The sequence below is a fragment of the Berghia stephanieae genome, chromosome 2 (genome assembly GCF_034508935.2).
Source record: "Berghia stephanieae isolate SIO BIC M18660-M18661 chromosome 2, UCSD_Bste_1.3, whole genome shotgun sequence".
NCBI lineage: Eukaryota > Metazoa > Mollusca > Gastropoda > Nudibranchia > Aeolidiidae > Berghia > Berghia stephanieae.
Genome location: NC_088361.1, coordinates 18984729 through 19008620, shown reverse-complemented (window position 1 = coordinate 19008620; position 23892 = coordinate 18984729). Strand labels below are relative to the sequence as shown.

The 23892-nt window shown below is 34.0% G+C and overlaps 2 protein-coding genes across 9 annotated transcripts in view; both read left to right on the top strand.

The window, feature by feature from the left end:
* LOC144964433 (uncharacterized) overlaps positions 1-11470 on the top strand; it is a 20113-nt gene extending 8643 nt beyond the window's left edge. For all 8 annotated transcript variants that reach the window (XM_078898678.1, XM_078898680.1, XM_078898681.1 and 5 more), the window contains 8 exons: positions 383-441; positions 1338-1420; positions 3637-3710; positions 5003-5076; positions 6209-6315; positions 6646-6710; positions 7865-7959; positions 9414-11470. In XM_078898678.1, coding sequence (XP_078754804.1) covers positions 383-441; positions 1338-1420; positions 3637-3710; positions 5003-5076; positions 6209-6315; positions 6646-6710; positions 7865-7959; positions 9414-9592 — 736 coding nt within the window. In that variant the 3' untranslated portion in view covers positions 9593-11470. The remainder of the gene's footprint in view (positions 1-382; positions 442-1337; positions 1421-3636; positions 3711-5002; positions 5077-6208; positions 6316-6645; positions 6711-7864; positions 7960-9413) is intronic.
* Positions 11471-17517: 6047 nt separating this feature from the next.
* On the top strand, positions 17518-21625 carry LOC144964432 (uncharacterized). The gene is made up of 2 exons (XM_078898675.1): positions 17518-17719; positions 18907-21625. The coding sequence occupies exon 2, from the start codon at positions 18925-18927 to the stop codon at positions 19624-19626; it is 702 nt and encodes a 233-aa protein (XP_078754801.1). The 5' UTR covers positions 17518-17719; positions 18907-18924; the 3' UTR covers positions 19627-21625.
* The last annotated feature ends 2267 nt before the right edge of the window (positions 21626-23892 follow it).

Here is a 23892-nt window from a genome sequence, read left to right as displayed (position 1 = left end):
TATCTGTGTTTCTGGGGAGAAAACTTTTTTTCAAGTTTTAATAACAATTCTTTGTTTCAGCTAAAACTATTTCCCATTAACTATTCTTATTTCGATTGTGTAATTAATTCATCGCAATCGGTGATTTTTCTTCATCCCGTCTACTATTCAAGGTTGCCAATTGTCAGTATATATACGGAATTCAATATGCTATAAACCCTCAGTTTATTTTCAAATCACCTGATAAACGGAAAAAAGGTAAATACTTAGTGTCTTTTTACTGGAGTTCACCACTCAGAAAAGGGTAGGTCTCTCTGTCTGCGTAAAAGTTCGGTAAATTTTTGCCTCCAGAATTGGCACCCCTGACTATTTATTTCTTTTCCTCCTTCATTTTTTTTCCTAGCACGAAGGCCGTTTTTGACAAGAAGAAAGCCATTAGAGGAGGCATCCCCCTGGTTTTTCGTAAGTTGCCTTATTGCTAAAATATTTATCTGAATTGAACCAGTAGATTGTTGACCAATCAAAATTCAGGATTTGTGACATACCCTCAAGCCCGCTCTGACAATCATAGATGGTTGTTTACAAACAATACAATGAAGGAGGTTGACATCACTCTGCTCTTTGTTATTGTTTCTTGACTGCTAGTTTTGTGATTAGTTCTCCATAGATTCGCTCAATTAGACAAACACTTTACATGTTAAACATCGTTTTCTGTTATGATACGTTTGATTAGACATGTAGGAAAAAAAAATAGTTGAGCTTTTATATAGCACAATATCCACTATACATGCTCAAAGCGCTTTACAAGGGCTTCCTGGCCAGCAGTAACACTTAACATTTAAGACGGAACATGTTAAGCGATGAAACAATTTTTTGGACATAGACAATGCTGTTAACGACCATCTATTCATTTTACACCCGCATACGGTGAGAGAATCTGAGTAAAGACTCAAGGACTATGCGCTGAGTGAAGCTCAAACCCAGGACCTTCCGATCCTATTCTGTGATGGTATATTTGATCTGGCATGTAGAACTAGTCATTATTTTACTTTTAAGGCACACCATCAATGGTAAAACTATGTATGTATTTTGTTGAGTTAAGCACTAACTGCCATTGTTTACATTCAGACGGTTGTACGAGGGTCGTGGTTGTCTTCCCTCCACTGAAATGACCTAAGTGTGTCGCAAGCGTCTTAAGACGACTATAAAACAACAACAACAAAAAGCATTTTAAAAACTAGCTCAGGTGGTAGAGTGCTCACCTTATGTATTAACTAATACTCTGATGTTTGTTTTCAATCCAAATAGTATTTGATCTTATCAATTTGATTTTTATGTTGTCTGTTTCTATTTCTCAGCCAATTTTGGACCATGGAGCTTGGGACCTCAGCATGGGTTTGCCAGGATTAAGCTTTGGGCTGTTGAGCAACAACCTTCTGTGGTGAGGTTATAAAAGAAATAGATTCAATTAAAGAAAGAAGAACAATTGATAAGACGTCCCCAAGAGCTGTTCATCATCATCATCCTTGCCTTTTTCACCCTGGGTCAGGGTATAGGCCACAGACAAACAGTTTCCATCCTTCTCTATCCTGAGCTATCTTTTTAATCTCATTCCAGGTCTTACCACTTCTCTGTATATCAGCTTCTTTAATTCTTCCCCTTGATCTTCTGCCCTGAGGGTTCCAGTCCAATACTTTCTTTGTTTTAGTGGAGTCGTTCTTTCTAAGCGTGTGTCCAATCCACCTCCATCGTCTTCTTCCTATTTCCTCTCCCACTGGTTTCTGCTGTGTTCTTTTCCATACTTCTTCATTTTTTATTCTGTCCATCCATTTTATTCTGAGTAGCTGTTGGGCCTGAAACATTGATCTCAGTCTCTGTCATTAATGAATGTGAACCCGGGTGGGGTTCCTGACCACCCATAGTGGGCAGGGAGGCACTTACTGTGTCTTCTGTCCCCCTATATATGTTTTCCAACATGCTTTCTGTCTTTGTCTTGGAATGAGATTACTTAGTTTTGTCCTGACCCTGACCGGAGTCCTTGGCTGGAATGGAAACAGTCAAATGTATAGTTATAGTTTTGGGAGATGATATTTTGTAGCTTGTAAATCAGCTCTCTATAATGTATTGTTGTTTTGTATTTTTAATATATGATTTGTAAACATTTGAGTGTATTCCTCTTAGTGGGATCTTGTGCTGTTGTTTGGGTAAGACTTTTAGGTGATCTCAAACTATGTACTTTGATAGTGTGCTCTTGGTATCTACATCTGTTTTCTATTTGAACCAATCCCCCTTTGTCTTACCATGTCTTGGGCGCTTTAATTGTAATTTTAAAACTTTGTACTATGCCATTTTCTTCCTTTTTACTGGTGCTGATATGACCTTAATGTGTTGCAAGCGCCGTAAAACCCTTAAAAACAAACAATGAACGTGAACGGAATTTTGGTGCATTTTATTTTGCATTTTCTGAAAGAATATGCTCCCCTGAGCATTTTAATCTTTATTTGAAGTAAATCGGGTGATTTTTCATGAAGTTATGGTCAGATGTATGGGAAAGGTATCCAGAACTTTTCTCAAATTTCATACTTTTTCAACTTGACTAGCTGTAAAAAATAGTTAGAAGCCTTGATTTTTCCCGAAGATGTACAAAATGGGTTGATTTAATCATTTATGACAAGAACTCATTTTTGATCAAAATTGACCTTCTAACTGAACAACATCTCAGTTCAAACCTTTTCACCATCCGACTGATTATGTCATTTACTGTAACATATGATAACTTGCTTTTCTTCTAATAATCTGCGATTTTACTGATGAAATTAATATGTTGCTTAATATTTTGAATTACTGTTTAGACTTGATTACAAGCCATGCAAATAATTCTAACTGTAACTAAGAAAAGAAAGTACCTTTAACGTCGTCTCACATACTGTACACTGGTGGTTAACTGCGATGAAATACCCCACCCTATTTTCACAAACAAGTAGTAACTTTCACTCCACCATTTCAATGCTGTCAGCGTTGATCAAGGACAAGTAAAATCTTGCTTTTGTATTCAAATAGTGGTTGTGGACAGGGCAATCCGCGACAAGCTCGATCGATAAACAATCATTGTCTCATCTTACACTAAGATGCTGGTGTCATAGCAGGGGTGAGGAGCCAAGATCAATACAAACCAATGAATTAATTATTGATGTCAAGTATTATTATTGTTGTTATTTTTATTATTATTATTGATATTATTATTATTATTATTATTATTATTATTATTATTATTATATTATTATTATTATTATTATTATTATTATATTATTATTATTATTATTATTATATTATTATTATATTATATATTATTATTATATATTATTATTATTATTATTATTATTATTATTATTATTATTATTATTATTATTATTATTATTATTATTATTATTATTATTATTATTATTATTATTATTATTATTATTATTATTATTATTATTATTATTATTATTATTATTATTATTATTATTATATTATTAGTTATTATTATATTATTATTATTATTATTATTATTATTATTATTATTATTATTATTATTATTATTATTATTATATTATTATTATTATTATTATTTTTATTATTATTATCATCATAATCATCACCATCGTCATTTTACAGGATGGAAATGGGGATGTGACTGCTGTGCTTTCTCTCACTGATGACGATGAAACCAGAGCCATGTGGAATCACAAGTAAGTTTTCTTCTTTTCATTTTCTTTCTTTCTTTTTTAAAATATTTATTTATTTATTTTTAAAAAATTTTTTTGGTTAAACATTGCGTTATTAAGTCAAAGGACAATGTTAAAAAGGGATGTAAATGAAACCAAGATAACTCATGTCTGTGGTCTTTGATCGTATTGATAGCAACACTTCCTCTCTCTGTCATTGTCTCTGATCAGCCATATATTAGCACTTTGATTGTATTGATAGCAACACTTCCTCTCTCTGTCGTTGTCTCTGATCAGCCATATATTAGCACTTTGATCGTATTGATAGCAACACTTCCTCTCTCTGTCATTCTCTCTGATCAGCCATATATTAGCACTTTGATCGTATTGATAGCAACTCTTCCTCTCTTTGTCGTTGTCTCTGGTCAGCCATATAAATGCACTTTTTAAATCATAGATGTATCTATTCCAAACTGATTATTGAATTTTATAGTTTTTGGTGTTATTGTGCTATGTTCTCGCATACAAGACAAAAATTAAAAACCTGGTTCTGTTTTTAAAAAAAGACGTTACAACTATTTTGAATGATTTATTTAGAGTTAAATTTTGCCACACGTAAAGGCAGCCATTTTAACCAGTTAACTGCTACACTCAGAAAGGCACGTATTTTAAAATTTGGCCAGAAAACTCATCCTTCAAAGATCGATCGATTTAAATGATCGTTATTTAGGCAAAAACTCTCAAACCTGGGACTTTGCGAAGTCTTCCTTTATTCCAAGGTTTGAGAGTTTTTGCCAAGATGAGGATCATATAAATCGATTGATATTTGAAGGACGAGTTTTCTGGCCATATTTTTAAATCCAAGTTTTTCCAGAGCACGGGAGTTGACTGCTTAATAACCAGTTATGTTAATTTGATCTAAAAATAAAAATATGAGCATTATCCATTTAATGTGCTCAAAGCGCTTTACAAGGGGCCCCTGACCAACAGCAACATGTAACATGTAGAACAAGACAATGACGCCTGTTAGGCAATATTACAATATTTTCCAACAGAGAGAATGCTGTTTAATGGCCAGGTACTCATTATACACCTGAGTACGGGGAGAGAATGTCAGTAAAGAGCCTGTTCCAAGGACTCAACTATGCATCGAGCGAAGCTTGGACCCAGGACCTTCCGATCCGAAAGCCAGTGTCATACCACAAGACCACAATAGCTGCACACACAAAAAATAAATAAAGGGGTCAAGTTTTATTTTTTTTGAATCTCTCAATTCAAAAGCTCTTTGTGATTTAAATATTTGTATTTTTTGACAGGTTCAAGCTGTTGTATACTATAATTCTTAAAGAAGACTCACTCACTACCAAGCTTGCTGTGCATAACAACAATGGTAGTGTAACATCCAATTATTTCTTTCCACGTCTCACTCTTTTTTTTTTTAAGGCTTGTATTTTAGACTTTATTAGTTCAATGGTCTACGTTTTAAATTAAATTCAGTCAAGCCCAGTTTATTATGTTTGATCAAAGAAGAGTGCAAAGTGCCACCATGGTTCCTTGAGACACCATTTTCTGTGACCTTGAGACACCATGTGCTGTGACCTTGAGACATCAATTGCTATGAATGATCTGCTTTCTTTCAAATTTTCAAGGCCGCATCTTTTCTACACTTATAATTTTGTCTGTGTTAGAATGATAATACTGACAATAATAGTAATAATAATAATAATAATAATAATAATAATAATAATAAATAATAATAATAATATAATGATGATAATTATTAATAATCATCAGCACATCACCATCTATCATATTTTAATATATTATTATATAATATTATATTATTATTATTATATATTATTATTATTATTATTATTATTATTATTATTATTATTATTATTATTATTATTATTATTATTATTATTATTATTATTATATTATTATTATTATTTTATTATTATTATTATATTATTATTATTATTATATTATTATTATTGTATATTATTATTATTATAATATTATTATTATTATTATTATTATTATTATTATATTATTATTATTATTATTATATTATTATTATTATATTATTATTATTATTATTATTATTATTATTATTTTATTATTATATTATTATTATTATTATTATTATTATTATTATTATATATTATTATTATTTTATTATTATTATTATTATTATTATTATTATTATTATTATTATTATTATTATTATTATTATTATTATATTATTATTATTATTATTATTATTATTGATATTATTATTATTATTAAATTATTATTATTGTTATTATTATTATTATAATATTATTATTATTGTTATTATTATTATTATTATTATTATTATTATTATTATTATTATTATTATTATTATTATTATTATTATTATTATCATTATTATTATCATTATTATTTTTATTATTTTGTAGTTTGGCCTTACCCAGAATTTCATTCCCATGCTTTGGTTGCTTTTGTTACATTTTTTCTTTATCGTCTTCTCCCCCCAGAAAAGGACAGCTTTGATTTTACCTGCCTGTTCCACACATATTTCAGACTGTCTAATGTCAGTAATACAGCTATATCTGGTTTGAAAGGAATCACATTCAGTGATAAGGTAAACTGTTAGAAAGAATCCGATATACATTATCTAATAATAGGTTGAATCATGTGATCAAAATAAATCAAAATTTTAAAAAAGAGAAAAAAAAAGAAGTAAAAATAACATCCATAGAATGAAGAACACTCTAAAATTCCTTTGGTATTTCAATGCACATCCAGTGACAAATCTGTGGTATTTCACGGCATTTGCTGTGAAAACTTCGTGGTACTTTAAGTGTTGAAAGATACAAACTTGTAAGTGTTTTTCTTGTCATTCATTTCAGAGCATGTTGTTAATTTATTCATGTATAATTGTTCCTTTTTTTTTTTTTTTTCTTTTTCAAAGATTGAGGGTGACAAAGAAGATAAAGAAACCCATGAGGAGATTTCTGTGGATAAAAATTATGATAGGTATGTGTCCTCCGATGTGTCCTCCGACAAGTGAAACATAAAATAGATAAAATTGTATAAATTCGTCCATCATGAGCTTGACTTGATACTTCTGATTTTTGTTTTTTTCATTTTTGAGTACAAAAATTATCAGAGGAGATGGGTTTAAAATCTTTATTGTCAAATACAAAACTAGCTTAGAGGGTCTAATGGGAAATTTTTTAAATTAACAGAACTGTAAAACTGTGGAACAGTGTCACGTATGAAAAGAAAAACGCTTCTCCTGCAGATGGATTCAAATTAATGCTTGATACAGAAATAATCAATTCCCAAATTATTTATGATACGATTTAAATATACAAGGTATTCAAAAGTCAGTTGGCCTAAATAACTTCTTTCATGGTATTATATAGATACGATTTTAGGACTGTGTAGTTTCAAATATTTACAGTGCGTAACTTGTTCAAATTGAATTGACCACCCATGACAGCCGAGACATCTCACATCCTGCTGGATATTTCAAGTGATATTTGATACCCCGTCGTGTTGACCTGGATTAACATTAGTGCATAAGAAGGCGAACAGTCTGTATTGTATACTGGTGTAATGTAAATGTTGCTGCTCGAAGCTTGTAGAAATAAATAACAAAGTGAAATATGTTAAACTTCAATTTTATATACAAAAACGGATAATATAGATGTTTCGGGTTTCCCCTTTATCAACAAAACTGGATGAATGAAACACTACAGACGAATGAGATAACGTGGTCGTGGCGGTGTTAACAACGACAAATAAGAAACAAGGTGAATAATCAAATGTATTAAATATTGTGCGGCTATGTGGTCTTGTGGTATGACACTCGCTTTCAGATCGGAAGGTTCTGGGTTTGAGCCTCGCTCATCGTATAGTTGAGTTCTTGGAAAAGGCTCTTTACTCACATTCTCTCACTGTACCCATGTGTAAAATGAGTACCTAGTAGTTAACAGCGTTGTCTCTGTTGAAAAAAATTGCAATATAGCCTAACAGGCATCATGCCCTGTTCTACATGTTACGTGTTGCTGTTGGTTAGGGACCCCTTGTAAAGCGCTTTGAGCATGTTTAGTGGATATTGCGCCATATAAAAACTCAAAGCTCAAATATCATATTTTTAAAATTGTTTGTTCTTCCTTTTGCAGAGTATACCGAAATGTCCCTGGAGTGGTCAAGATTACAAAGTGTCCAATATCCGACAGACAGATGGAAGTGTCTTTCTCCAATCTGCCAGATGTTGGTGGGTACAACTGGTTTTATCTGGCAATGTACTGTGGAAAGACAAGATAAATTTACATAAGTTACTTGAAATAGTATCGAAAAAAATGACGCTCGGAGGAATAAATAAAAATAAGTAATGTGGAGAGGGTCCTGATAGTTCAGTTGGTAGAGCACTCGCTTCACACGCAAGGGGTCCAAGATCGATCCCGGGTGCAGTCGAGATTTTTTTCTGACTACCCCCCCTGTCTACCTAGCAGTGAATGGGTTTGCTGTGTCTGTTAGATTTGGCGGAAAGTATTTTGCAATATGCAAGCGTCCTATCCAAAGGATAACAAGCAATTGATATTGTCCGTTTCACGCTATAGAAACCGGGATAAACTCTGGCTCCATGGGCCGAATGGCTCTGAGGGACTACAAGAATGAGATGGAAGCTTCAATTCATTGAAAAATACAAATAATGTGGACGTTTCAGGTTTCCCCTTTATCAATAAAACACGATGAATGAAACACAAAGGTCTAATGGGAGATGTGAGAATGGTGAAGTTAAGGTGTTATTGAACCGTGTTTATTCACTTTAACTACGCCATTCTCACATCTGCCATTCATCCTTTGTGTTTCATTCATCGTGTTTTGTTGAGAAAGGGGAAATACCGAAACGTCCACATTATCTGTGTTGCTTCAGTAAATTGAAGCTTTCATTTCATGACTTATTGTTATTGAAATAGTATCAGAAATGTGCATGGGAGGGAATCAACGTGCTAGACCCGACAGGCCCTATTATTAGCCAGAGTTTGTTCCATTTGAAACTTCTAATTATAGGAATCATCTCAATATGACATTCTCTTTTGTGGAGTAATTTTTTTTGTCATCACAATGCAGAACTGACCCATCTCAGGGGTCAAAATCATTGAAGAACTGACACATCTTAGGGGTCAAAAGCATTGAAGAACTGACCCATCTTAGGGGTCAAAAGCATTGAAGAACTGACACATCTCAGGGGTCAAAATCAGTGAAGAATTGACACATCTTAGGGGTCAAAAGCATTGAAGAACTGACCCATCTTAGGGGTCAAAAGCATTGAAGAACTGACACATCTCAGGGGTCAAAATCAGTGAAGAACTGACACATCTCAGGGGTCAAAATCAGTGAAGAACTGACACATCTCAGGGGTCAAAATCAGTGAAGAACTGACACATCTTAGGGGTCAAAAGCATTGAAGAACTGAAATCCATTTCAAAATGGTGTGCTTGATGGAAAAAATGATTTATAGTTATTTTAAAGGGAGAGAATTTACACTTAATATTATTTCTGTAATTATTTTAAAAAGTGTATTTGTTAAGTTTTTTATTCAATGGATAAGCATAGTGTATGAATTTAAAGTACTACTCAAAGTGTTATGTAGATGTCTGTTTGTTTTGTTTTTTACTTTGAGTCAGATATTCATAATAAAATTTGATGAAAATTTTATTGCAGTCTTGTGGAACCCCTGGGATGAAAAGGCCAAAGTTATGAGTGACTTTGATGACCTGGAATACCTTCGTATGGTTTGTGTCGAGGGTGGATCTGTGTCAACGCCAAACAAATTGTCGTGTGGAGAATGTTTTGAGTGTCAACAAGTCCTCAAACCGTCGTTTAGTCCTTTCGACATTTAAACTGTACAAAACAAGGTTGAATATTATAAATTCAGAAAAATGAGTGGAGCAGGCACTTATGTTGATAATAACAAGAAATGAAGTGGGTAGAAGAGTGCCAGAAAACAATAAAGAATAAACATTTTGCAGCGTTGAGGATTTGAACATAACCTGTCATCTGCATTTTTTGTGGCCGCAAATATCAGGGCGATCTGCAAATTTTGGCAAATTTCCCAAAATTGGCAAATCGTGGCAAATTTTGGGAAAATTGGCAAATCACGTGGCAAATTTTGGGGAAAACAAGAAGCCAAAACAAAATAACGAAGAAAAAAAAGGTGCGAAACTTGAGAAATGTTGCAGCTTTGCCTGGGCCCAAACTCAGGGAAGCTACTCTCTACAGATAATGATTCTTTAAAATCTTTGTAACAACGCTATTGTGTAAATTAATCAATGTAGCCTCCTTAAATGTAATAAATTGTCTTTTATATATATTTTTTTCTGTATCGCGTGTTAATTTTTACTGAAACGCTTAGTTCTCCTCGCCAAATCTTTTGGCAAATTTTGGTCTTTTTGGCAATTTTCTTGGCAAATTTTTGTTTTTTGGGGGGCAAATTTTGGCAAATTTTAGGTCCCAATTTGGCAAAAAATGCAGATGACAGAATAACCCAAATGTTACGGCAACTCCACCTGGCCATGAGAGGGACGCCCTACATTTGATGCCATATTGCATCCATTGAAGAGCATGCCTTTTGTAGCCAGGTGGAGTTGCTGCATCAGTCAGGCCGTGGGTTCGAATCCTCTTTGACGCAAAGTTTTTATTCTCTATTTGTCTTCAAGCACTTTTCTACTCATTTCATTTCTTGTTATTAAAAAAGGTGATGATAGTGAATATTATCTCCAGCTTATTTTACAATGACAAATATCATGTTTTGGTTTCTCCATTTTTTCATGAAAATAATTGGGTTTTAAATTGAACAGAAAATTTCATGAACTTTTGGTAATGGAAATGTTTTATTAACTCACTCAACCCTAGCACCGACTATATCCTTAGTTTACCCGGGTTACTTTTACCCCATGCCTATTTATTACATTTTTCTGAGACAAATTATAGGCCTAGCATCAAAGCTAATGTTTTTAGTTTTTACGTGTTAATGGTAGTTGAATAAAACTATCAAGGTGTACATGCTCATTTTTTAATACATTTTTTTCAATTTCGAAAAGGAGCAAAAATCTCTAGGGTTGAGTTAGTTAAGATAAATTTATAAAAACTCTTATTCCTGCCTACAACTATGAAAGGTTCAGAGAGATAAAATGTTTGTCTCCAATCATGGATCTAAGTAAGCATCGTTAATTCAATAAAATCGTTAGAAGTAGGAAACGTTAATTCCATAATGGACAATATATTATACTTAGAAATGTTATTTAATCCTGCTGATGGCAAATATGTACTTTATCAAATCAGTGGCAATCACTATTCTTACTCCATTCTCTGAGAACAGCAAATTTTTAAATTTCCAAATTGGCAGGTTTGTGATTGGTAAGCCCAAAACCTTGACACCATTTTGGGAATCCCTAAACCTTGACACTGTTTTGGGAAACCCTAAACCTTGACACCATTTTGGGAAGTCCAAAATCTTGACACCATTTTGGGAAGCCCACAATCTTGACACCATTTCGGGAATCCCTAAACCTTGATACCATTTTGGTAAGCCCGAAGCCTTGACACCATTTTGGTAAGCCCGAAGCCTTGACACCATTTTAGGAAGCACAAAACCTTGACACCATTTTGGGAAGCCCAAAACTTTGACATCGTTTTGCCTTCAGCTTGAATGGTACCCCCCTTAGATTCAACTTAACTCTGATACGAAGTCATAGAGAATTCAATTCTTTTTCTTTTTTATCTCAAAATTTCCTTCCATTTGCATGGAATTATGAATAAAAGAAATGTCCTCTTTCCAAATATTACAATGAAACTAATCTGATAAAGACGTAGGCTGCGAAAATAGATTCATGATTATTTTGATTTTGAGGGATCTTTTTTCAAGGCTCACGTCTCGAGCAAACTGCTCATAAAAATATGGATTTTAATATGATTGTGACTTGAAATTCAAACTATTTGCCTTTGAAAAGAAAGTAAAGTTATATAAAATAATTATTATATTATATATATATATAAATTATTAATTATATTCTGATTTATTATATAAATTAGTTCTGATATGTTTTTTTAAAAATTGTTTAAAGATTCATCTTACTTATTGATGCAAGAAGGACGCTAATGGCCTTTGGGGCAACTCAAGTTCCCTTTTGTCAGTTCTTAAGTATTTTATGCACAATTTTGTGATCGGATTCAGATAACCATCCCCCTATTGTGATTTGGCCATTGTTGATATATTCAGCGTTTTTAATATAAACGATTTACTGGACTCTTATCTAATATGTATTCTTTTTATTTTTCAATGTCATGGTTTCATTGTGAGACTTTGTCTTTTAGGTGGCAACCCACTACTAAATATACATGACTGGGTGGGGTTCCTGGCCTCCCGTAGTGGGTAGGGTGTCACTATCTGTGTCTTCTATCCCTCTTATCTGTTTTCCAATTGCTTTCTGTCTTTGTCTTGGAATGAGATTGCTTGGTTTTGTCCTGACCTTGGTCGGAGTCCTTGGCTGAGAGGGAAACACTCGAATGTATATTATAGTTTTGGGAGATGATATTTTTTCCCTTGTAAATCATCTCTCTGTTATGTACTGTATTAATTTTCCTTTTACACATGTATGATTTGTAAACAATTGAGTGTGTTTCTCTTGACGGGGACCTGTGTTTATGTCTGGATGAGACATTTAATGATCTCACACTAAGTACACTGACTGATAGTGTGCTCTTGGAATCTACATCCGTTCCCTATTTGAACCAATTCCTCTTTGTCTGCCTTATTCTTGGATGCTTTAATTGTAATTCTAGAACTTTTTACTATCCCATTTTCTTCCTTTTTACTGGCCCTGCTATGACCTAAATGTGTTGCAAGCGCCGTAAAACCCTTAAAAACAACATATATAACATTTATTCTATTTTAAGATTGACATGTAATCTGGGAAAATTTTATTTTATTTTGTTGATTATTTATTGATTTATTATGATAATTGATTTGTTATTGGTTTTTGATAAATTTTGTGATATTGTTATCTCCCCTGGTCAGGATTTCTTACAATGATGGGCTATCTCCTCCATCCCCCCATATCTTTTTTTCACCTTTCTTTGGTGCTCCTGATCTTTTTATCCGGATTGAGATTGCTCTATTTTTTCCAGGTCCTGGCTGGGATCCTTAGGTGGGAAGGAGGCAGTCAGGTGTATAGTTTCTTTTTTTTTTTTTTTTTTTGAGACATGATGATGATATTTTTTACCCCTTGTAATTATTTTCTCTGTTTTGTTCTATTTCGGGTCTTTTCAGTTTTTAATATATTTTACTTTTTAAGCATTTGAGTGTAACCTCCATAGCGGGATCCTTTGGTTTTGGATGACTTTCAAACACTGGGTGGGGATCCTGACCTCCCATAGTGGGCAGGGAGGTACATGCTGTGTCTTCTTTCCCCCCATACCCGTTTTCCAATTGTTTTCTGTCGTTGTCTTGGTATGAGATTACTTAGTTTTGTCCAGACCCTGGCCAGAGCGCTTGGCTGGGAGGGAAACAGTCGAATGTATAGTTATAGTTTTGGGAGATGATATTTTTTTCCTTGTAAATCATCTCTCTGTTATGCATTGTATTATGTTTAGTTTACATATTATATAATATGATTTGTAAACATTTGAGTGTATTCCGCTTAGTTGGGACCTGTGCTTCTGTCTGGATGAGACTTTTAGGTGATCTCAGGCTAAGTACTTTGACGGTGTGCTCTTGGAATCTACATCTGTTTCCTATTTGAACAAATTCCCCTTTGTGTTTCCTTTTCCTTTGTGCTTTAATTGTAATTCTAGAACTTTTTACTATCCCATTTTCTTCCTTTTTACTGGCGCTGATATGACCTTAATGTGTTGCAAGCGCCATAAAACCCTTAAAAACAAAAAAAAAAAACAATATCAACTTTCAGATATGTCAAAATGCTCATGGAATCTTCTATTCTCTATTTGAATCATTCCCCTTTGTCTTACTTTTTCTTTTTCTTTTTCCCCAGTCGAAGTTGACTGATTTTTTGGGATGGTTTGTTTCTTGTATTTTTCTATCTTGCTTTGTCTGGCACCTTTCATACACACTTGTTCAGTTCTTTATCTTACACAGGTGCCTGCTCTTTAATTTCTTACTTTTTCTTTGGTGCTTTTAATTTCAGATTTGCAACAATTCTACTATCATCGTCTTTTTTTACTGGTGCTCAAATGACCTACAAGTATCTCCAGCGACTTAAAACCCTTAAAAACAAACAAACTAATAGTCAGGATTTAATACATGTCTATTTTGGGCGTCCCAATATCTCAGTTGGTAGAGCTCTTGCTTCACGCTCAACTCAAAGGACCAAGATCGATCCTGGGTGGAGTCGAGATTTTTTTTGCCCTCCCCACCCCTTCTGTCCCCCATCTGTCTGTTAGATTTGGTGGTAAGTACTTTGCGATAGACTAGGGTCCTATCCAAAGGATAGCAAGCAATTGCTATACTGGGATAAACTCTGGCTCAATGGGCCCAATGGCTCTGAAGGACCCATTTAACCAGTTCACTGTCGTACTCTGGAAAAACACCTATATTTTAAAATCTGGCCAGGGAGTTTGCGACTATACTGTATGAGCTATCCACGACCCTGGCCAGGGAGATTGTGACTCTACTGTCACGATCTCCCCGGCCAGGCAGAGTTGTCGTACTAGTAAGGTCATGGGTTCGAGCCCCCATAGCCGCTGCAAAGTTTTTATTCTCTGTTGTCTTCTGACACTTTCCTACTCACTTCATTTCTTGTTGTTAGGAAGCAGTGCATTTAAAGTTAAAGACACTGTGTTTGAGGGAACTGTACACATTAAAAAAATATAAATGAAATTCCCTTTATCCATCCCATAGGGGAAATTTGTCTCTAGGATCAATTCCAAGGGAAGACTGGAATAACCCAGGCGTCAGCCACAGCGCTGCGCCGCAAATTTAGCTAAGGCGAGGTGACTTGTTCAAGACCACACAGCGCAGCGGCAGGTGATCGAACTTGGTACCTGTGTGGGTACGAAGCAAAGACTGTACCGCTAGGCCACCCTGCCCCCCTCCCCCTCCCCCCCCCCCCCTTATTTAATCATGATGACAATACACAAATTTGTGTGAAAAGCGAAATTAATAGCCAAGTTTGATTTTGACTGTCACAAGAAATAAGGACGGCTTTGACAAATGTTGAATGTTATAGATGTCCGTATTGTGACTGAACAATTCTCAGGATCAATAAATTATGTATCAAAATAATACTTCATGATTTGAGAGTTATTTTATTCAATTTTCTCTCTCTCTCTCTCTCTCTCTCTCTCTCTCTCTCTCTCTCTCTCTCTCTCTCTCTCTCTCTCTCTCTCTCTCTCACACACACACACTCTCACTCTTGTTTTTTTTTTTTTCAATCCGCAGTCTTGATTAATTTTCTGATCCGCTATATTTTTTCTATGCAATTTTGTGTCCTGTTTTTGTTTTGTTTTTAAAAAATTTGGTTTCACCTGACGTGCACTTATTTGCAGGTCTGATAACCAAATTTCTTCTGGGCTCATTGTTGTGGAAATCTAAAAAAAAAATGACGCAAAATATCGTCCATGACACATGTTAAACTTGGCCCATAAGTGAGATCGGATGTCAGACCTGCATATATGTGCATGTCGGTTTCACCTGAGCCCTTTCTTGTGTCTTGATTGGTGGGAAGCAGACATTAATTAATCTATTAATTAATTGATTTTGTTTTTAATTTCTGGTGGGGTTCCTGCCCTCCCATAGTGGGCAGGGAGGCACTTACTGTGTCTTCTATCCTCCTACATCTGTTATCCAACATGCTGTCTGTCTTTGTCTTGGAATTAGATTACCTGGTTTTGTCCTGGTCCTGGTCGGATACCCTGGCTGGGAGGGAAACAGTCAAATGTATAGTTAGAGCTTTAGGAGATGATATTTTTTGTCTTGTAAATCTTCTCTCTGTTATGCATTGTATTCTGTTTTGTTTACATATTATATTATATGATTTGTAAACATTTGAGTGTATCCCTCTTAGTGGGGACCTGTGCTTGTGTCTGGATGAGACTTTTAAGTGATCTCAAACTAAGTACTTTTACAGTGTGCTCTTGGAATCTACATATGTTTCATTTTTTAACCAATTCCCCCTTGTCTTACTTTTTCTTGGGTGCTTTAATTGTAATTCTAGAACTTTTTACTATCCCATTTTCTTCCTTTTTACTGGCGCTGTTATGACCTTTATGTGTTGCAAGTGCCGTAAAACTCTTAAAAACAAACAAACAAGCAGTATCTTAGACCGGTTATTTATCACATCCAGGACAATGTCTACAGGATAGTGATGTGAGACACGTGGTCTTGGCTGCCAGGCTGGTGGGGTTCCCCAAGGAGGTACTTGCTGTGTCTTCTATACCCCTATACTTGTTTTTCGATTGCTTTCTGTCTTTGTCTTGGAATGAGATAACTTATTTGTGTCCTGACTCTGACCAGAGACCTTGGCTGGGAGGGAAACAGTGAAATGTATAATTATAGTTTTAGGAAATGATATTTTTTCCCCTTTTAAATCACCTCTCTGTTATGTACTAATATTTTTTTTTATTTTTAACATATGATTTGTAAACATTTGAGTGTGTTCCTCTTAGTGGGGTCTTATGCTGGTGTCTGGGTGAGACTTTTTGGTGGTCTCAAACTAAGTCCACTGATGGTGTGCTCTTGGAATCTGTATCTGTTCCCTATTTGAACAATTCCCCCTTTGTCTTACTTTTTCCTCAAGTCCTTTTAATTGTACATCTCGACGTTTTTACTGTCCAATTTTCTTCCTTTTTACTGGCTCTGATATGACCTAAATGTGTTGCAAGCGCCGTAAAACCTTTAAAAACAAATACAAACAATTTTCTGCCAGGCCTTGCACAGTGTCTAGTTACAGTCTAAGTCTAATTCTGCGTCATCGTCACCGTGCTGAGATAAAACATCTCCCATAATGGAGGGCCAACTGATTTGGTCGGCTAGCATATTCTCGACAGTAACTATGGTCGAATCATATCACGGTTGAAGACGACCCATTCAAGCTTTTAAAAAAATTTGAAAACATTATCGGTTTGGTTGAGAGAACAACTAAAAACAAACCAAAATAGAAAAATGATATTCGACACACACACACACACACACACACACACACACACACACACACACAGGCACACCCCCCCCCCCCCACACACACACACAAGTAATAGAATCATAAATCGTTCTATGCATAATTTTTTTTTTGAGTCATCCCTGATCGTGTTTGCAAAAATCGAGTGCCAAAATAAATTCTAAAAAATTGAAATTGTAACGGTGAATAGTAGGTAACAAGTACAAAATACAGCTACAGAGATTTGTGTGAATTTTATTTCATAATCATAGGGTATAATATCATCATGGAGGAGGAACAGGAATCGAGCTATTGAGATCTGAGGACAGATATGGTTGGAGGGACATGATCGCCGATGTCTGCAACAAGCCTGGCACTTGATGATGATGGTATCATCATATTTTCGAGATAATCCTACACACTGTACATTTTATATGACCTTTAAAGATAAGTTTAGTTTTATTTTTTAAATAAAGATAACACTTAAAGTTAAATCTATTGACACGCCTATAATATTAGTCATGGGGTAGTACAAGCTATGTTTCTTGAGGAGTTCGAAATTTAAAAAAAAAAAAAAAAAAGACGCAACAAGAACGCCTTTAGTTGGAACGTTCCACTTATCTACGCCATCGACAGGAAGAGGCCAAATATAGAAACCGGAAATGACTGATCCAATATGTCAGCCACCAAAACAATCCCAAGAAAGTTTGTCAAGGAAGTTGTTATAATTATATATTATAAATACGTGTCTACAAACTTTTCAAACTTAATTGTGTTATTAATAAATATCAACAGTAATGTGTTATTTTCGTATAGCTCACAGATTCTTAATTGTTATGGGACTGGATTAAAAAGGTGAGTCAATGACACTGGCTACTGACTTGACCTGAGATTGAGACTGAGACTGAGACTCGACGTCAGTAAAAGTCTATCTCTATAAAGTCTTTATTTATATTAATACAATGATACTAGTTTAGGTATAGATTAGAGCTATGCTCACATATTTACAAGTCTGATAACAGAGCGCGATTATGGGCTTGATTTCAATGATCTAATAAAATTTCAATTTTAATTTACAATGAAAATGGATAATATTTTGAGACAAAGTCCAAAGTCGAAGTTTCAAGTTTGGTTTGAGTTTGAGAGTATTTCCATAGGAGAGTATTTGCGTTACAACAATGAATGCGGCCATAATAATTTTGTTTATCAGATCATTAAATAAGTATCCGTTCCTCTATAGAAGTAGAAGTCGCACAGTCTCCCCTTACTTGTCTTCTCAATACTCACTATTGCCTCTATGTTTTTCTGTATCTACAGTTAAGTTGTTATGCGCCTCTGTCTTTATTTAAGGAGGACAAATATAAAAAGGGGAGCAAAATATTTAAGAATAATATAAAAACTAGGTATTAATATTAAATACAATACAATAAGATCAAATTTGGACTGATGTTTAGAGTAGAGAAACAACTGATTTTTCAAATGAAAATAATAAATTGAGAGAGGCTGTTATTGTCTATTATTTTTCTGCAAGCTGTGAGTGTGTGCATGTCAGAAGATATAAACTGACCAATGACCTCTAATCATTGTTAAACACATACCAAATACTCTTAGACTTAGATTGTCACTTTTCATCTGAAATGCTTTTTCAGTTTTTAAATTAAAAGGTCATGCATCATGAGAGCCATTGGGAAGAAAGATGGTGCTGATATGTAAGTCAATTTCAACAACGGTCTGATTGTGAATTGTCAAATGAGTTGAGGACGTCAGTTAGCCTGGTGTTGTCATGTCTATGCTACTGAGGTCTCTCTGGGGTGTTTAGTTAATATTTAAATTTAAAAAATTGTTTTCAGACTTCAGTGAAAATAAGCATTTTTCAGAGAAAATCAGTAAAATTTCGTAGAAAATTTGCAGAGAAATTGAAAGAAGTCGGACATGATTGGCAAGTCTGATGTTATAATCATTATGTTTAAATGACGTTTGTTTATTGTTCCATCAGATAGATTTTTTTAAAAATAAGTTTTTCTTGTGATCTCTTTCACCAGATAAATCATAACAGTACAATGGGAAAAGTCAGTGAAAAAGATATGGAAAGAAAAGAATCCAATGGTAAAAGCCTTAAGAGAGATGATCAGCCACAAGACGAGGGACAAGTCTGCAGCGGCACCACAAATATAAATAGGAATAGTGTAGAAGAGTCCAGACTATTTCGCTGCATCAGTCACTCTGCGGCAACATCTGAAAGTGAAGGAAATACATCATCCCGTCTTGCTGCTTCCACGTCCTCTCCATCTCTGCTCACAGGATGTGCCAATAACAGCACACATGTAGGAGCTAATATTGAAAGACATGTTCATGCTCACCATGTTCGCATAGTATCCCAAAGCCCACCTCTCTCTCCAATTCCTGTCAGTCCACATCCAACTCTGTCAGAAGTTGCTCCTTTCTCAATAAACCCTCGTCTTTCGCCTCAGTCACAGCCTCCAAATACAGATTCCGACATTCCACACGATTCAGTCTTCCTTACACCTTCTAACCCGAGACCTCAACATTTGACCCAGGAAAGGCCCAGCAGTGCTCCGTCCAATTATTTAGAGAGGATTTCAGGAACTCTTTTGCGCCTGGTCGGTGATCATTATTTATGTTCCACTTGTGGACGGCAGTTACGAACAATTGGAGATCAATTGACAATGGAAACAAATATAAATCATATAAGACGTGCAATCAGTGCCACTCATTTGGAGAGAAATGAGGATGAGCATTGAAAATAAAGTATATTTTAGATTACTTAAATTTTTAGAAGGACTTTGTTCTGTTGTTTTCCCATACCTTGAAAAGTAGTGTTATGTTTATCTGTGAAATGAAGACAGAGATATTTTCATGCCCATTTCTCACAGGGTCTGTGTTCTATTATTATTAAACCAGTGTTTTAGAATCAAGTTGAAGAATTTAAAAAATGATATTTTTTTTCCCCCATTTTCATTTTAAAAATATTAAAGATGATTGGACTATGAGTGTGACTTGAATTCGAATGGAACAAACATACCATGGTTTTCATGTTGCCATTGAAGGCAAAGTAATCAGATGTTCGTAATGTTTAATATTAATATTAATAGTAAAGCAGGATTGAACGGATACATTTTTACATTGTGTCAACCTGTACTGTGTGAATCATATACCTATGATGTTCGCATGGGTGTACGATCCGATAGTGATGTCGTTTCTTCTTCTCTTTACTAGCCTATCCTGCTTCTTTGGTTTGTGATTGTATTTTTGACAGGGGATATTTTTTTTTCTGTAAATCTTCTGCCTGTTTGTTCTTGGTTATTTATAATTTAGCTTATGATATCTTTAGGTTATGATTTTGATTTACATTTGTACTATTTTTGTTAGATTGCTTGTTTTTTTGTTTCAGCGGTCTCTCATATAACCTCAATTGTGTTGGAAGAGACCTAAAGCAACAAACAAACAAACAAAAAAAACCTGTACTGTATTTCCAGTTTACAACATACTTGATCACACTGTTGAATAGCTGGATACAGGAGTTATTACTTGAAATATGCTTGGAAGTCACACAACTCACCAGACTTTACTCCATTGAAATTGAAACGTGACAATTCTGCAGGATTCCCAGACCCGAGCAGCCTTCCACCCCCAAAAAGTAGTTCCGTTTATCAAAGGTCCTTATTAAAGGCCGTCATTTCCCATTGTGTGAATAGAATCTACAAAACTGTGATGGTCGTTGTCCTATGTTTAATTTTTTTTTTGATACTAGATGCTGCTACCATGAATGTTCAGAAAAGTGAGTGGAGCAGGCACTTATCTTGATGTTAACAAGTGAGTAGAAAAGTACCAGAAGACAACAGAGAATAAAAACTTGAAATAAAAATTGAGCTTTTATACAGCGCAATATCCACTAAACATGCTGAAAGCGCTTTACAAGGGGTCCCTGGCCAATAGCAACAATTAACATGAAGGACGGAACATGACGCCAAGTGAGGCTATATTACAATTTTTTCGGGCAGAGACAACACTGTTAATGGCCAGATACTCATTTTACACATGAGTATGATGAGAGAATGTGACTAAAGAGCCTTCTCCAAGGACTTCTATGCACCAAGAGAGGCTCGAACCCAGGGCATTCCGATCCGAAAGCGAGTGTCATTCCACAAGAACCACATAGCCGCACTTTGCAGCAATACTGGTGGATGGCGTAGACTGTAGAGCGTCCCTCTCGTGGCCGGGCAGAGTTGCAATAACAGTTGGGTCATGGGTTCGAATCCTCATCGCTGCAAAGCTTTTATTTTCTCTATTGTTGTCTGGGACTTTTCTATTCACTTCATTCTTATTATTACCATGAATGCTGCATCCTTAGGGAATTTTATTTATTGTACAGGAAGAACTTTTTGCTAATACTATATCTAAAATCTTTTTTTTTTTTTTTTTTTTTTTGAATGATTTTATTGTCTTGTTTTCTCTGCAAAATCTAATATGTAAAATATTATAATGGGGCAGTTCCAAAAGTGATTTTATGTTCTTCACCCTTAAATGGAGTGCACTTTATAAGTAATCCTGTAGAACCTCTTTCTCCGATGCATTAAAAGTAATAAACAAATATTAATATAACAGTTAAAGAAAAAAAGAACAAAATACCAAACATGGAATGTTTCGGACTCAAAAACCCTTCTTCAGACAACAATAAAAAAAAACCCAATGAAAATATAGATAAATTACTTTTAAAAAAACATATCTGTGACAAAGAAATATTCAGTTCGTCTCCCCTGTGTAAAGTCTTGGAATGTCTGTGTTTGGTATTTTGTTCTTGTTTGAAGCTGTTATATGTGTCAGTGCATGCCATAATCTGTCGGATGGTGAAATATTGCCAAGTTCAGTTAGAGTTAGAAGGTCAATTTTTAAAATCCAAAATGAGTTCTTGTCATAAATGATTACAACCCTTTTCGTACATCTTCGGGAAATATCAAAGTTGAATTTCACTTCTAAATATTTTTTACAGCTAGTCAAGTTGAAAAAGTATGAAATTTGAAAAAAGTAGCTGGAAACCTTTCCCATACATCTGACCATAACTTCATGAAAAATCGCCCGATTTACTTCAAATACAGATTAAAATGTTCTGGATAGCATTTTCTTTCAGAAAAAGAAAAAGAAAATGCAAATCCAAAATTTTAACCAACTGATGAAGTCGTTCACTGACACATTTATTCAATTTTGGTTAATTACTTTTTACAGTCCACAGCTTCTAGCAGCTTGGTATCACTTTCTCATGCGTTGAATATTTCAAGTTAGCCCAACGTGTGGAATATTTTTTTCAGAAAATTACAATAGTTTGAACACATCGAATTGTCCTATAATGTGCCATACTGTCCTGATGCCTTCCAGTACTTCTGATTGTTTTTTTATTTTATTGTTGATCTCCTCAAATGAATTGAATTCACAATAGTTATGTTTTGAATTCGGAACATCTTTGCGTATTGACCTAAAAATGTGATCAATTCATTTGAGTTACTAGAATACAACAACAATAATAAAATAATAATAATAATAATAATAGTAATGACAAAATAGTAATAATAATAATAATAATAGTAATGACAAAATAGTAATAATGATAATAATAATAATAATAATAATAATAATAATAATAATAATAATAATAATAATAATAATAATAGTGATCATCATAATGTTATTTTTGCTAATTCATCTTTTATTTAGACTATAGTGATTATATTGACTCACCACATGAAACATAACAATTTGTAGCCATCGATGCCTTATATAACTCGATAAACCAATCTGCTCGTTCAATCATGATTATGATACCCCAGAGTGATAGAAGCCTGTAGGTTAATATTCAATGTTCTTAGTTTAAAGAGAGAATTTTAAGCTATTAATTCCATACATGTTATTTAGTAATATTCCACCCCTCCCATAGGAAAACCCTACCATTTCCTAGTAAATGCGTAATCGTTGAATAATGTTTTGAACTCGTTGAAAAAAATTTTTATTCAACAATTGAAAAATATTTGCGCACATTTTATTGGTGTGAAATTATGTGTAAAAGACAGCTGATTGGTTATTAAAAATAATCGTTTGATGCGCATGAATACAAAATCAACGTTTTTGTTTCTCATTCAAGCAGATGGAGAAAGATACAAATTATGGTGAATAGCAGTACTACTACCATACCATTTGGTTACAAAATATCTAATAATCTTATTTGGAGGGGTGGAATAAACGTATTCTTTCATTTCTTTGTATTTATTAAGCTCGTTATATTTTTATTGTGTAATAAAACACATACTCATAAGCTTGTGGTCTTATTGGGCACTATAAAAATAACTCGTTTAATAAATACAAAGAGATGAAAGAATCGTATATTATTCCACTCTTTAGTCATTAGTGACCATTGATTGCTAAGTTCATTCCGTATTTCACTCCTTCGTTTATTGTAAGTCATCAAGCAGTTATTTTTGCCTTTTTCATTATTAAGTACAGTCACATCTCTCTCTTATCCGGAAAACCACAATCCGGATGTCTCCATTATCCGAACAGGTTGCCTGGGGACGGATTTATTTCTTCTTTATTTGTACATTTTAGGGACTGTTTCTGCTATCCGAATGTCTCTGTTATGCAGATGCCTTTGTAATCCAGACAAAATGCTGGGAACGGAGGTGTTTGGATTGGAGAGACGTGGCTGTAGCATACATGCTGAATCTTACGAATTTTAGACAAATTTCATGGCTAAATATTTTTTTATTTTTGATTCTTAGTAATACTTAAATGATGATAAAAATAATAATAATGATAAGAAGAAGAACAACAACAACAATAACAACTACTACTACTACTATAATAATGATGAATAATAATAATAATAATAATAATAATAATAATAATAATAATAATAATAATAATAATAATAATAATAAATAATAATATTGTGGTTGTTCAGAAATTACGAATTTCATTGTCAAATTAATAAAAATTGACATTAAAATGACTAAATTTGA

Coding starts and splice junctions, on each gene's coding strand:
- LOC144964432 (XM_078898675.1), top strand. CDS start 18,925: ATGGGAAAAGTCAGTGAAAAAGATATGGAAAGAAAAGAATCCAATGGT.